The 12,053-nt window shown below is 35.2% G+C and overlaps 1 protein-coding gene across 1 annotated transcript; it reads right to left on the bottom strand.

The window, feature by feature from the left end:
• Positions 1-1,480: 1,480 nt before the first annotated feature.
• On the bottom strand, positions 1,481-11,691 carry cblc (Cbl proto-oncogene C, E3 ubiquitin protein ligase). The gene is made up of 12 exons (XM_052579697.1): positions 9,808-11,691; positions 6,410-6,556; positions 6,021-6,177; positions 5,629-5,750; positions 5,371-5,508; positions 5,195-5,282; positions 4,775-4,906; positions 3,966-4,157; positions 2,875-3,003; positions 2,639-2,694; positions 2,156-2,211; positions 1,481-1,949 (listed from the first exon to the last, which is right to left on the bottom strand). The coding sequence occupies exons 1-12, from the start codon at positions 10,176-10,178 to the stop codon at positions 1,786-1,788; spliced, it is 1,752 nt and encodes a 583-aa protein (XP_052435657.1). The 5' UTR covers positions 10,179-11,691; the 3' UTR covers positions 1,481-1,785.
• Between the last annotated feature and the right edge of the window lie 362 nt (positions 11,692-12,053).

The following is a 12,053-nucleotide window of genomic DNA, read 5'->3' as shown; positions in this document are numbered from 1 at the left end:
AGAAAGTTTGGGAATATTTGCCCTCTCTCCAAATTTGTCACCACTGAAACACAGTAATAATAATTTAATTAGAAGGTTTACATTTAGTCATTTGGCAGAAGCTAAGGAAAATCAATAACAATTACATTTTAACAATATTTCAAAATGTAATTTATGAGATTTGTATCAATTTGAATCCAATTTTTCTTTGTAAAAGGCAAAAAAGGTGATCATACTGTTTGTAAAGTTAAGGATTCATTAGTCTGAATATACACTGAATAAAAAACTATCATATTATTTCAGTTGATAATTTAGTATACTTTATTTTTGACAAAACATCCCATGTTTCGGTAGTGACTGCACATTTTTGTTAGTGATAGTGATTTTAAGGACCACATCACATTAGAATTTTAACTCACATACCAGAACATACTGAAATAGAAAAATAATTGGATAGCTGTACTAATAATTTGCAAAGAAAGTCAAATAAAATATTTTTTAACTCACTTTTTAAAAGAATTAGATCTTTTAAAAAATGTAAAAAATATATATATATATATATATATATATATATATATATATCAATATCATCTTCATAAGCTGATATGTAGGGTTTAATAAATTATGATTTTATATTAAGCTTACTGATATTTTAAATACTATTGTGGGTTTCAATAGATAATAGAAGGATAATCTTGGTAAACATCTAAGATTTGAATAATTGCTTTTTAATTATTATTATTATCATTGTATTTATTTATCTATTTATTCACTTGGGGGATGCACCAGTTCTAAATGGCCGGTAAACTAATTTAACTAGTTTAAGATGTTAAACTTTATTTTTTATTATTATCATTATTATCATTATTTGTGTGTGTTTAGTTATACTACTGTATCCAGGTCATTGATTCAACATATAGGCATGTTTTCAGTTTTTGTACTCCAATGGGGCACCAATAGATCACATTTTGTATGGCTTGAAAGTCAGGTTTAACTTAACCTTGTCACACTATAACTGTAACGGTGACAAATCATGTGAAACTCATCATAGAAGAATGAAAGAAACGAGAAGAATGCATTCAGGTGAATCCCAACCACTTGTAAACAAACAGGAAGCATGCTACTCTATTATTTTAACACAAATTGAGTTCTGTCTCAATCCAGCAGAGGGCAGCAGAGACCAAGTCGAAACAGTGTGGAGCAATCAATCCGTTGTTAAGATTCTCATTTACAGCCAGCCTGGGAAAACCATTGCTTCATTTGACAGATCTCTGAAAGACTTTCGGCAGTAACAAGAATATCAATAAGTGTTTGTTTACATTCTTTTACTAAATATGACACTGTGAATTTGCAAACTATGTTGCTGTTATCTATTGTACTGTGAAACTTTGTTTGGGGTTTTGGTTTGAGCTGAAAATATTTCTTCACTTTCACACTTTTATCTTATTTAGAAAAAGTTAAACAACCTATATTTTGTGATATAAATGAAAAAAGTCAGCAGTTTGATTAATTAACAGCATTTTTTATTCATTGTGGTCTGTCAAAACACAGTTCTTGTTATATAAAATTTAGTAGGCATGAGGTAGAATTTAAAATGTATTAAAAAGATGTGAGCAGTAAGATGCTTGTTTTCTGCTGTCAATGCAAAGGTCAATGGAGCTAATATTCCTGCATGCATATATGTTCTGAATCTGATCACTATTGAGTCCTTTGAACCATTTTGTTTGTCCAGTGTTGCAGATATCACAAGATTGCTTTGTCTTGCCAATAAACTGTACAGTCTGACGTCTGAAGTGATTTTTCCTGTCAGGATGAATTGTTTCCTTTTCTCTCCCCATGAATTTGACTTCCTGAGGGAGGCTCTGAATCCAACACACCTCTGTCATGCTCTTCCTCTTCTTCATTGCCCCTTCTTTTCTCTTTCCTTTTCCTTTTTACACTTTCTGCTGGCCCTTCCCAGGACACCCCACCTACACAGACAGGAAATCATGTTTCATCAGATGTGTTATTTCAAATCCTGCCACTAGATGTCAGTACAACAGCAGCAAAGTCATGTTCGGTCGTCTCAAGTGTTCAACAGAACCTGTCACAAGTATTCTTAAGAAAATTATTGTAAGAAATATCACAGTTATGATAAGCATACAAGAGGTGAATGAAAGTTAATTATGATACCCACTGTTTCTGACACATGGCAAAGAGGAGGGGCGGAAGTCTTCCAAAAGTTCCTCACTTCTGAATCCAATTAAGAAGCAGTAAAAGGATAACAGAAAAAGACATTATTATGGAAGCTTATTATTTTTATTTAATAACTTACTAATGCATCAAAAATTCTATTATAACTCCAGTAACTCCAGAATGTATTTGGACACTTAAGGTATTCTTAAAATGTGAGAAATGTAACCGCATTAGGTGAAAACTTATCAAAGTGGCATCTGAAAGCAACTAGCATGGTAGCTAACTTTTCTGAACTATTTATGCAATGAATGTCAAGGTTATTTTTAGTGGAAGCATGACGTCAGTTACCATCAAGATCAAACAGGTGTCCTAGCAGAGGATCTAATGCAAATGTATTCATGCATTATTGCCAAATACTCATAAGGAGAATCTTAATCATGTGTACTGTGCTGTAAAAATAATGCTTATTCAAAACATTTCTTACCTATCTGAGGAAGTTTGTCTCAGCATGTTTTCTGACCAGGAACCATGTTTGACTTTCTGCGGAGAGAGAATGATAACTGATTCTCATGATTACAGTTCCACTAAATGTACTTACTAACCACTGAGGACTATGCACTTTACAAAAGTAACGTTATTCATTTCAGAATTAGGTTAACAACCACAACGTGATTTAAAAACAGCACAGATAAATAGACAGACGAGTCTAAACTGGCTGACCTGTGTGCCTATGCTCAAGGATCTGGAGGCCGGTTTGGGAGATGGACACGGGGAAAGTGAATGTGTTTTGGGAGGAAGAGGGGGGGGTGATAGACTGGAACGAGGAACCTGATACTCCTCCTGTGATATCTGAAATAGTGAGAGAGGAATGAGATTAAACAACCATTAAAGTCAGAGTGAACTGAAGACTTGCAAGGAATCAAATCTAAAATTACATTCTCATTTATTGTGTAAGCAGATGTTTTTCATAGCAAAGCAACTTGCTGTATGATGATCATACAAAAAAAGCTAGAGAATAAAAAAAAGCTAGTTTCAGTAAAAAAAAAAAGGCAGACAATATTGCAGACAACTTTGCTTAATAAATCGAGAAAGTAACAAATCGCGATTATGAATACAATACAATTTATCGTACAGCTCCAACAATTGGTCAATATTAAAATTCTGTTTAAATGACTCAAATGAAATAAAACTTTGTTTAAATGAATACATGAATAATAATAAAATGTCATCTTAGCATTTTGCTACAGGTAATTTTAGTCATCACAACATTTACATTAACAGTATGAAAAATGGATATTCATTTTGAGATTTATTAAATATTACATTAAACAGTGTTTTTATAGATGGACTTTACGTGAGCTTTAGATGGTGGCAAAGGTAATCTAAATAGGTAATCAAACTTTAAAACTGGAAATGAGCATTCACAACTAATATCTATAAACAAATTGAGAAAACTGTAATATTGGCTGATAACTGATACAGAACAGATTATGCAATCACCAATAATCCAGCCATTATACTGATGAATAATTGTATAAATTGTGTAAAAACTGTTTGTTTGTTTGTTTAATGTAAATGTATTTTGTATGAAAGGACAGTGTGAGGTCTAGAGGTCTTGGCGTTTTGTGTAAATGTGGTTGGTTATATAAAAAAACAAGCAATGGAAATTCATATTTGAGAACTGTAAGCACACAAGAGTAAACATATAAGAGTAAAATCTCATTCAATTAAAAAAATAAAATAAAATAAATAAATGGAAATTTCAGATTGCCAAGCAAAGAATTCCTGGTTCCCATATTACACACTCTCACCTTTTTCATAAAAGCTAGTTTTTTCATCACCAGCTCCACATCCTCATGATCATCCTCCTCATCTTCGTCTTCCTCCTCTTCCTCCTTCCCCCCTGCCCTCCTGTCTCTCGCTGGCTGGTAGGGCTCAATGAGGATGGACTCTGTGCCTCTGATGTCACAGCGGCAGTAGGGGCACGTGTGCCCGTCTGACTTCTGCACATCAGAGGGAGCGACACAACTTTCACATGCAAATTCACATACTTATTTAATGCTCCCAAGGGCATCCTTCTCCTGCACATCACGCCACAAGAAAGACTTGCTTATCTCTTGACATCTTATGAGAGTTGCACATGTCTTTGAATGTGTAAGATGTAGAGCTACAGAAATGCATCACGTCCTCTCGTTTGATAGGGTAAATGTTATCTTAGCATGCAATGAAGAGTGACTTAAGAGAAGTGGAAAATCAGTCACACTGCACACATATGCTTGATCAAACACAGGCAGGAAGCTTGAGCCAAAATGTCAGGTCATGCTGCATGACACTGTGGCAAACACAATATTTCATGCGGAACTGCTTTCTGAATGACTTTGCTTTATGCAAGCATTTAATTCTCTGTTTATGTTAGTGGTTTATTTCAAGTAAAAGAGTTGTATTCTAATGAGTTCTATTTAATATGTTTGTACATCAACAACGGAAAACTCAATCATGTAATCATGTATAGCTGTTCTGAATGTGGGTTTCTGGGTGTTACTTGACCATGACTGATTGTGAGTGTGCATGCAAGTGTGAATGGAGATAGAGGTCTGAGCACAATAAGAAAATGATATACCTGCCAGCCAGTCAAGCAGGGCTTGCACAGCAGATGCCCACAGGGCTGAATGCGAGTGTCCTTGTCTCGTTCTGTGCAGATTTTGCAGAGCTGAAATGTGCTGCCAATCTCACAGTATAATTCATACTGCTCCTGAAGAGAGAAATTCAACACATAAAGGATAGAGTGCATCTTGCATTAGAGACACACAAAAAAATTGCTAAAAAAAAGAGTATGTCAAACTCTAATTTATCAGCTTTTAAGACACAAATGCAAAAAAAAGAAAAGAAAAGGAGGATTTAATTGAATGTAGTATAGTACAAGATTATTAATATTATTATAACTGACATTTTATTGTAACATGCCCCCCCCAATAAACTAAAAACATTTAGTTTATTTGAAGAAAAGACCACGTTTTTATATAGTTGAGGTATATATTACCTCTGTGACTTTGACTCGACCCTTCTGAGTCGAACTGCACAGGCTGGTGAGGTCTGGGTTTACATCACGCCCATCAGGATACAAATAGCTGTAGATATAAGCATCCAGATTATGATTACATTATGATGTCAGATTTCATTTCCATGTACTTTTTTTTAATTAGATTTTGAACTCACCAGCCCTCTCTGAAACCTTGTATGAGTGCTTGGTAAAGAGGTGTGTTTTGGGGAATGGTTTGCACAATGTTGCCATCACTGGTCACATGACCAATCGCCCACTGACCCATTTGTGTGCAACTGAGACGAAAGATGTAGCTGTGGAGAGAGCCAGTGAGAGTTCAGATCTAAACCACTGTAGTTCTAAGGTTAAACCTAGATGAGCTATCCATAATACTTGGGGTTTATCAGCTCATTTGGGCTTTGCCATTGTCTTACCTGCCAGGACGGTGTCTGTAGTGCTCTAGTCGGACCTTGACCTGGTCGTAGGTGAGAAAAGCCATGTATCCTGGGTGAGTTACTGCTAAATGATTCCAGTTTCTTAACAAAGTTGACCAGGGCTAAAAAAAAAAAAAAAAAACTCCATGAGAACCATGAAGTGATGTTCTATTGCAGACAACTTTCATTAATAGATTAGAAGGCCTGAAACTTTAACGTCTATAATAAACAAATGTTATACATAATGTTATATATATAATGTTACAAATGTAATAATCTACTTTTCATGCTTGATTTATTTTATATGACTTATTTTATCAAACATATCTAATATTAAGTCATGGACTGTTGCTGCTTTTTTTAAACAAAAGTTCTGATCAAGATTAGGATACCTGAAAAAGCCTGGTGAAAATATCAAACTCAAAGATGGATATGTGATCGTTACAAGTGAGATCAACTGTGGACCTCAAAGCCATGGCCTCCATTCCCTCTTCTAAGTAATGAACCCTCCTCAGCTGCTGTTTAAAAATGTTCCACTGCACTATACATCTGAGAGAGAGAGACATAGACATAGACATAGACATAGACATAGACATAGACATAGACAGAGAGAGAGAGAGAGAGAGAGAGAGACATAGACAGAGAGAGAGAGAGAGAGAGAGAGAGAGAGAGAGAGACATAGACAGATAGAGAGAGAGAGAGAGAGAGAGTTAATGATCCAAAGATGGATGCGTACATCTGAATCTTCAGTACACATTAAAGTAAATTATTTTTGTCATACTTGTGTCCAAAGGCTTTCCTCCAGAAGTCTTTGGCCTCTGTCTTTGTAATTCTATAAGTATCACCCTGAAATCTTCCCCCAGGAAACAAAGATTGTAGTTCATTCAACATGTGGCTGAACAGCAGTGACAGCTTAGTAAGATTTCTCCTGAAATAGAAAGAATGTAATATTTTTTACATTAAAAATATACATATTTTGTCTGTGTACAAATATTACATAGTGAAACACATCTGTCTGTATAAAGTGTCTAGAAATACTAGGTGCACAGAAGAGCTGTGGTGCTTTTTTTGTTTTGTGCACAATGAAAATTGTTTTTTAATGTGTTCTAAAATCATGTTAAAAAGTTGCACAAACATACACCCAAAAAGAAACAAAAGACTGACATAAGCACAATGCACTCTAACGCCTAGAAACAGGAAGTAGTACTTTGATGCATCCTGTCCTGAGTGTCTGTGGTCGGGCTGACAGAATTTTCCATTACTAATTGATCAAAGAGGTTGCCATGGTAGCATCAGCATCCTCTACGCACAGCACGGCACAGATCAGCACCTCTCATCTGTTACACTCGTGTCACAAATGTGCATAATTAACTCAGACTGCATAAATACAGGGAAAATAAATGTATTTATTAAATGCACACAACAGTACAGATGTAATATGCATTGTTTTTTGTGTAGTAGGTGATGTTTCAACGTTTCATTGTTTTATGATGTCTATTGTTTTTTTGCTTGTTTTTTTAATGTTGTAAATAAGGCTATTGGAGCACTTTCTACAAGAAAATACTATTTCAGTCTTTCTTCTTAAACATGTAATTCTTAATTCAATATGTTACTTGATCTTTCTCAGGAATTACTTCTGAAATGTACTACTACTTTTTGAGTGAAAACTGTTTTAACGGCAATACATTTTTTTCAGTGTACAGTTTAGTCAGTAATAAATCTTAGAATTGGGATTCCTTGAGTCTGTTTCTGTTAGGCTCTGGATAATGTGGCTTTAGCGTGTTGAGATGCATGTGCATCTAACTTGGGTGCTAAACTGACCAACCATGGCTTGTGCAACAGATTTTTCCACTCAGACAATATGACCGCTTTGTTTCTACTTTTATCTCTAGTAGCTAAGCCACAAAGCCCTCATTTCTTCTTACCTTTTATCTGAGCAGCCAACAGAAAGTATAGCGCTTCTGAGGCCTGAAGTTTCCTTTAGTCACGTTCTTAAATTTTCCACCACATACTGTCCTGTCCACTAACCATGTTGCCATGGTCTAATCGCTGCCCAGCAGTCATAAATCAGGTGAAATGAGCTCCATGTACCCACATGTACTGTATTAGGTTTTTGTGGTCATTTCGTTCTCTCTTATAAATAAATAATTTGCTTACAGGGGAGATATAATAGGCTATTTCATTCTTCTCAATACAAAATCAGAAATTTAAGGAATGGGGAGTGACCCACTGTATCTTTTTATCAAATATATTATCATCCATGTATTTTGTCAGCATATCATAAGTGATGGACAAATTGTGATACTGCTTGTATTCTTTCAAACTTTTCTCAACCCTAAAGGTCCAGCTGTGACATGCTGTGTGAAATATTGAACACATTGGCGCTCAAGTGGAAAGAAGGAAAAAAAAAAAACCCTGCGACTTGAAGGTCTTGCTATTCAGCTTCAAACAGAAGAGAAGGTAAACAATTTGCAGACATTGCAAACAAGCCCATTATTTACTTTGACTTGGAGATAAATGAGGAGCAGACCAAATATTATGTCTTTTGGGTCTCAGGGATTTTATGTTATTCTCTAATGTGATGTATTATTTGAGGAGCATATTTCATTCTCTCTTTTTGCCGTGCATAAACAAAAGTAATACGATAAAAAATAAAGTTATGTTTTGTGATCAGGAAATTAGCAGAACAGCCACTGCTGTGCCGAAACATAACATTAAACTGTTGGCCTCCGTCGCCAGAGGAAAGTTTCCTCCATTTCCATGATAATGCCCCACTATACACACTGGTCATTAGTAGTCACAGCAGAGCAGAGACTTGGTCAAGACTCACCACAAAGTCTAAATAGGGACAGAAAGTCTATCTTTTGTTTCTTAAGATTAAAAAATAAGGTGTTTTATTCCAGTCAAATTGTTGTTAAGGTTTATAACAGGGACTTTTTTCTAGGATCGTTTTTCCCTCGCAAAACTGATTACCATCCTTATACGTGTGTGGACATGTCAGTACTTATATTTACATTCTTTTGACAGACGTTTTTGCTAAGCATTGTAATTCTATTTATAGGTACATGTAGCGTGCCGTGCAAATGTTTAATCAGTGTTACCATTTCATTTGATGACCTAATTTAAATACTTTTTCTACGACTACTTAAATAGTTTTAATACTTAATGTATTTCTGCTGCTTTTTGGCAGTCTTTTTTATTATAATTAGATGACAAAAACCAAAGGACCATTGTTAGAGAAGTGGTTGATAAATCTTGAATTAAAGTGGTATTGACATTTCAAGATTCTTCAGTTACCAAAAAAACTTATTGCATTTCTGTCCGAGCTATATGGTAAATTTTTGGTAAACAAAACATTTTAGGTCTGCTCTATTCAAGAAACCTGTTAATTTAATTTATACTTTATTTCTCTCTCTCTCTCTCTCTCTCTCTCTCTCTCGCACACACACACACACACACACTACCTATTAAATTAAGGTTCTGATATGTATCTAAATCATCTAAAAATCACTTTGTTCACACAATTAAAGTGTAGTAGAGAAAGTCCACTTTTATGCATGTAACCACTTATGATAGGTTGAGTTTATGGATAGCATCATTTTTAGCAGAGCTATATGAATGAAAAGATGAAATCTCTCACCACACACACACTAATTTATAATTTAATATATGATTACATTTTATTTTGATAATCCAAGTCAACCTAATCTCATTAATTTATAACTACATGTCAAATTACCCACTTTAGAGAATTGGTACTGTTTGGTTAGGATTAGGGTTAGGGTTAGTACTTATATGTACTTATATACTATTTATACACATACACACACAAACACACACACACACACACACATAAACATATACCCAATCTTACAAATTTTTTACTTTTGGAGCATTTCTCTGTTTTTATTTTTTATTAAAAAAAATGTATATTATTCTGGTTTATTTTAAGTATATCAAATATATCACCAGCAAAAATGATTCACACTTTTGATGGAACTACCTAAAACCAACCAGATTAATCTGCTTTATTATCTATGTACCTTGTGTCTGTTTTTTACCTTTAATATCTTTCAGTCCACTCAATTATGATCGTCTTTGAGATGTTCTGAAGAACACACATACCGAGTCCAGAGCGTAGACTAAAAACTGACCTCTGTGCTTCTTGTGTTGTCTTACCTGTAGCTTGATGTCTCTTCAAACATCTTCTCCTTGCCATCCTTGAACAGTAGCACAGCTTTATCTGCCTTGTCCAGCAGGTGTCGAACGTGGATCCTCAGATAATCACCCTCGTCCCCTCGTGGCACGGCCATCATGGAGCCCCTGTAGGGAGCCCATACTTCTGTCAGGTGGATGGCGGTCTCCGACACTAGTTCGGGAAGGTACGGCGGGCTGTTTTTAAGACCCAACCTGGGGTTGGTGCTCAGTTTATGCAGTTTGTCCAGTCTCCTGAGAACTTTATCAAGAAGTTTACGGTCCGTGCTGGTGGGGGACTGAGACACGGTCTGAGAAGTGTCAGGAGCTTGACTCGAACGCCTAGCTGTTGCCATGATAGATGAGCTATATCCAATGTGTCACACGTGGAGTGCTAGTTAAGATTCTGCCATGTGTCTCAATCAACAGTCATTGAAAATAGTGTTGAAACAATCACTTCCTTCACACAATTAAAGTGTAGTTGATGTAGATATTCTCTTATATGCATGTAACAGCTGATAGGCTGAGTTTATGCAAAGCGTCATTTGTAGCAGAGCTAGTCTGAAAAGATGAAATCCTCTGAAACTATAACTTATCAAATGACCAGATATAATAACAAGTGGTTAATTCACATCTCCATTATTCTCAGAAAAGTTGTCTATTTTTAGGTAGCGTGATTTATATGAAAACCACTTCCCCAGTAACTCTTTGTCCTGTTATCACAGATGATGATATAATGATAGGAAAAGCTCAAACGCAGCTGTAAGTATGATGATTTCAAAATGAACAGTCGAGAACTTGATGGAGGATATAGAGGTGGTGAGTATTCAAAGACAGAAGGCAAAGAACGCTCAGGCTGAGGTCATCAGTCATCTTACCACTGCAAAACTTAGTTCAATAATCCAGTTTAAAAACTTTGTGCTGCCCATGTCAAGGTCCGCGGGTCAGATGAAGTGAGAAGAAGATTTGTCATCATTGCCACATTCGTTTCACAAGAAACATTCTTCCCGAGCAGAACAAGAAAAGCTGACTTACCCAAACAGCACATGTGCCACACCTGACAAAAAAACTATGCAGGCTGGTTTTAGCAAAAAATAACGAAAGGTCCTCCACAGAAAATAGATACACAGTTCTAGTCATGTGTCTTTTTGCCATGTCTCCATTACAAAGTAACCCAAAATCATGACACCAAAAATAGTTGAAATACTAAAGCTTTACTCTCAGATCTACCAGCCTCCAGGTCCCACCATCACTCCACCCATACAGACATTTAGTGCTCTTGCTCAGCCATTATCTCTCTCATCCATGTGATTTCTGTCAGTCTGTCTGATTGTATCTCTGTGTCCTAAATTTTGAAGAGGCACTCACGCTCATGCTGCTTATGGACAGGAACTCAACTGCACACATTCACCTCTCTTTCTCCCTCTCTCTCTCTCTCTGATCAGTTTCCGGGTAGCTAACAGGCAGACAAACAGGTTTGTTTTCTTTGTGTGAGTGTGTGTGTGTGTGAGAGAGAGAGAGAGAAAGAGAAAGAGTGGGAGAGTAAGCCGAGCAGCTTGGGCTGTGTGCAGTTGGGACGTTGTTTGAATTGTGGTGTATTGGACCGACCATGTGTGAATGACTTCCTGAATACATAACAATTGAGAGTTTCTATAGGGCTTGCCTTAACATGACATTAGATTATAGCATAATTAATACTAAAATGTAATAGGCCAACTATATTGTTATTTTCATGTCATAATGTTAAATAAATGTTTTAATTCAAATTCTATATTTAATATAATATAAATTAATATATTTAAAATAAAAATATATCTAAAAACCTAAATAAACTAATAACAATCCTAACACTACTCAAAGACTAAACTACACAGGTTTTTTGGAAGTAAAAAAAAAAAAAGATGATAACTGATTAAACCAAAGGAAGAAAAATCATTTAAGGACTATATTATACAATATTACTAACGGCTAGTAACTGAAGACGTTTCTTGAGATTTACTTCAAACAGTTGATCCTTCATTGCCCTCTAGTGGACAAAAAATTAATAACTATTTATTTATATACCTTATTTATTTACTTATTTACTGTATAATATATATATATATATATATATATATATATATATATATATATATATATATATATATATATATATATATATATATATATATATATATATATATATATACACATACACACACACACACACACATTGGGGATGGGTTTCACAT

This window comes from Carassius gibelio, chromosome B16 (genome assembly GCF_023724105.1).
Source record: "Carassius gibelio isolate Cgi1373 ecotype wild population from Czech Republic chromosome B16, carGib1.2-hapl.c, whole genome shotgun sequence".
NCBI classification, from domain to species: domain Eukaryota; kingdom Metazoa; phylum Chordata; class Actinopteri; order Cypriniformes; family Cyprinidae; genus Carassius; species Carassius gibelio.
Note: the sequence above shows the minus strand (reverse complement) of the source record. Positions and strands in the feature narration are given on the sequence as shown.

Excerpts from the sequence above, each read along its gene's own strand:
- cblc (XM_052579697.1), bottom strand. The coding sequence starts at position 10,178 with ATGGCAACAGCTAGGCGTTCGAGTCAAGCTCCTGACACTTCTCAGACC. Across the intron at positions 6,178-6,409 it reads AGGAAAGCCTTTGGACACAA|ATGTATAGTGCAGTGGAACA; the intron begins GTATGACAAAAA and ends TCTCTCTCTCAG. Across the intron at positions 4,158-4,774 it reads CCTGCTTGACTGGCTGGCAG|AAGTCAGACGGGCACACGTG; the intron begins GTATATCATTTT and ends TCTGATGTGCAG.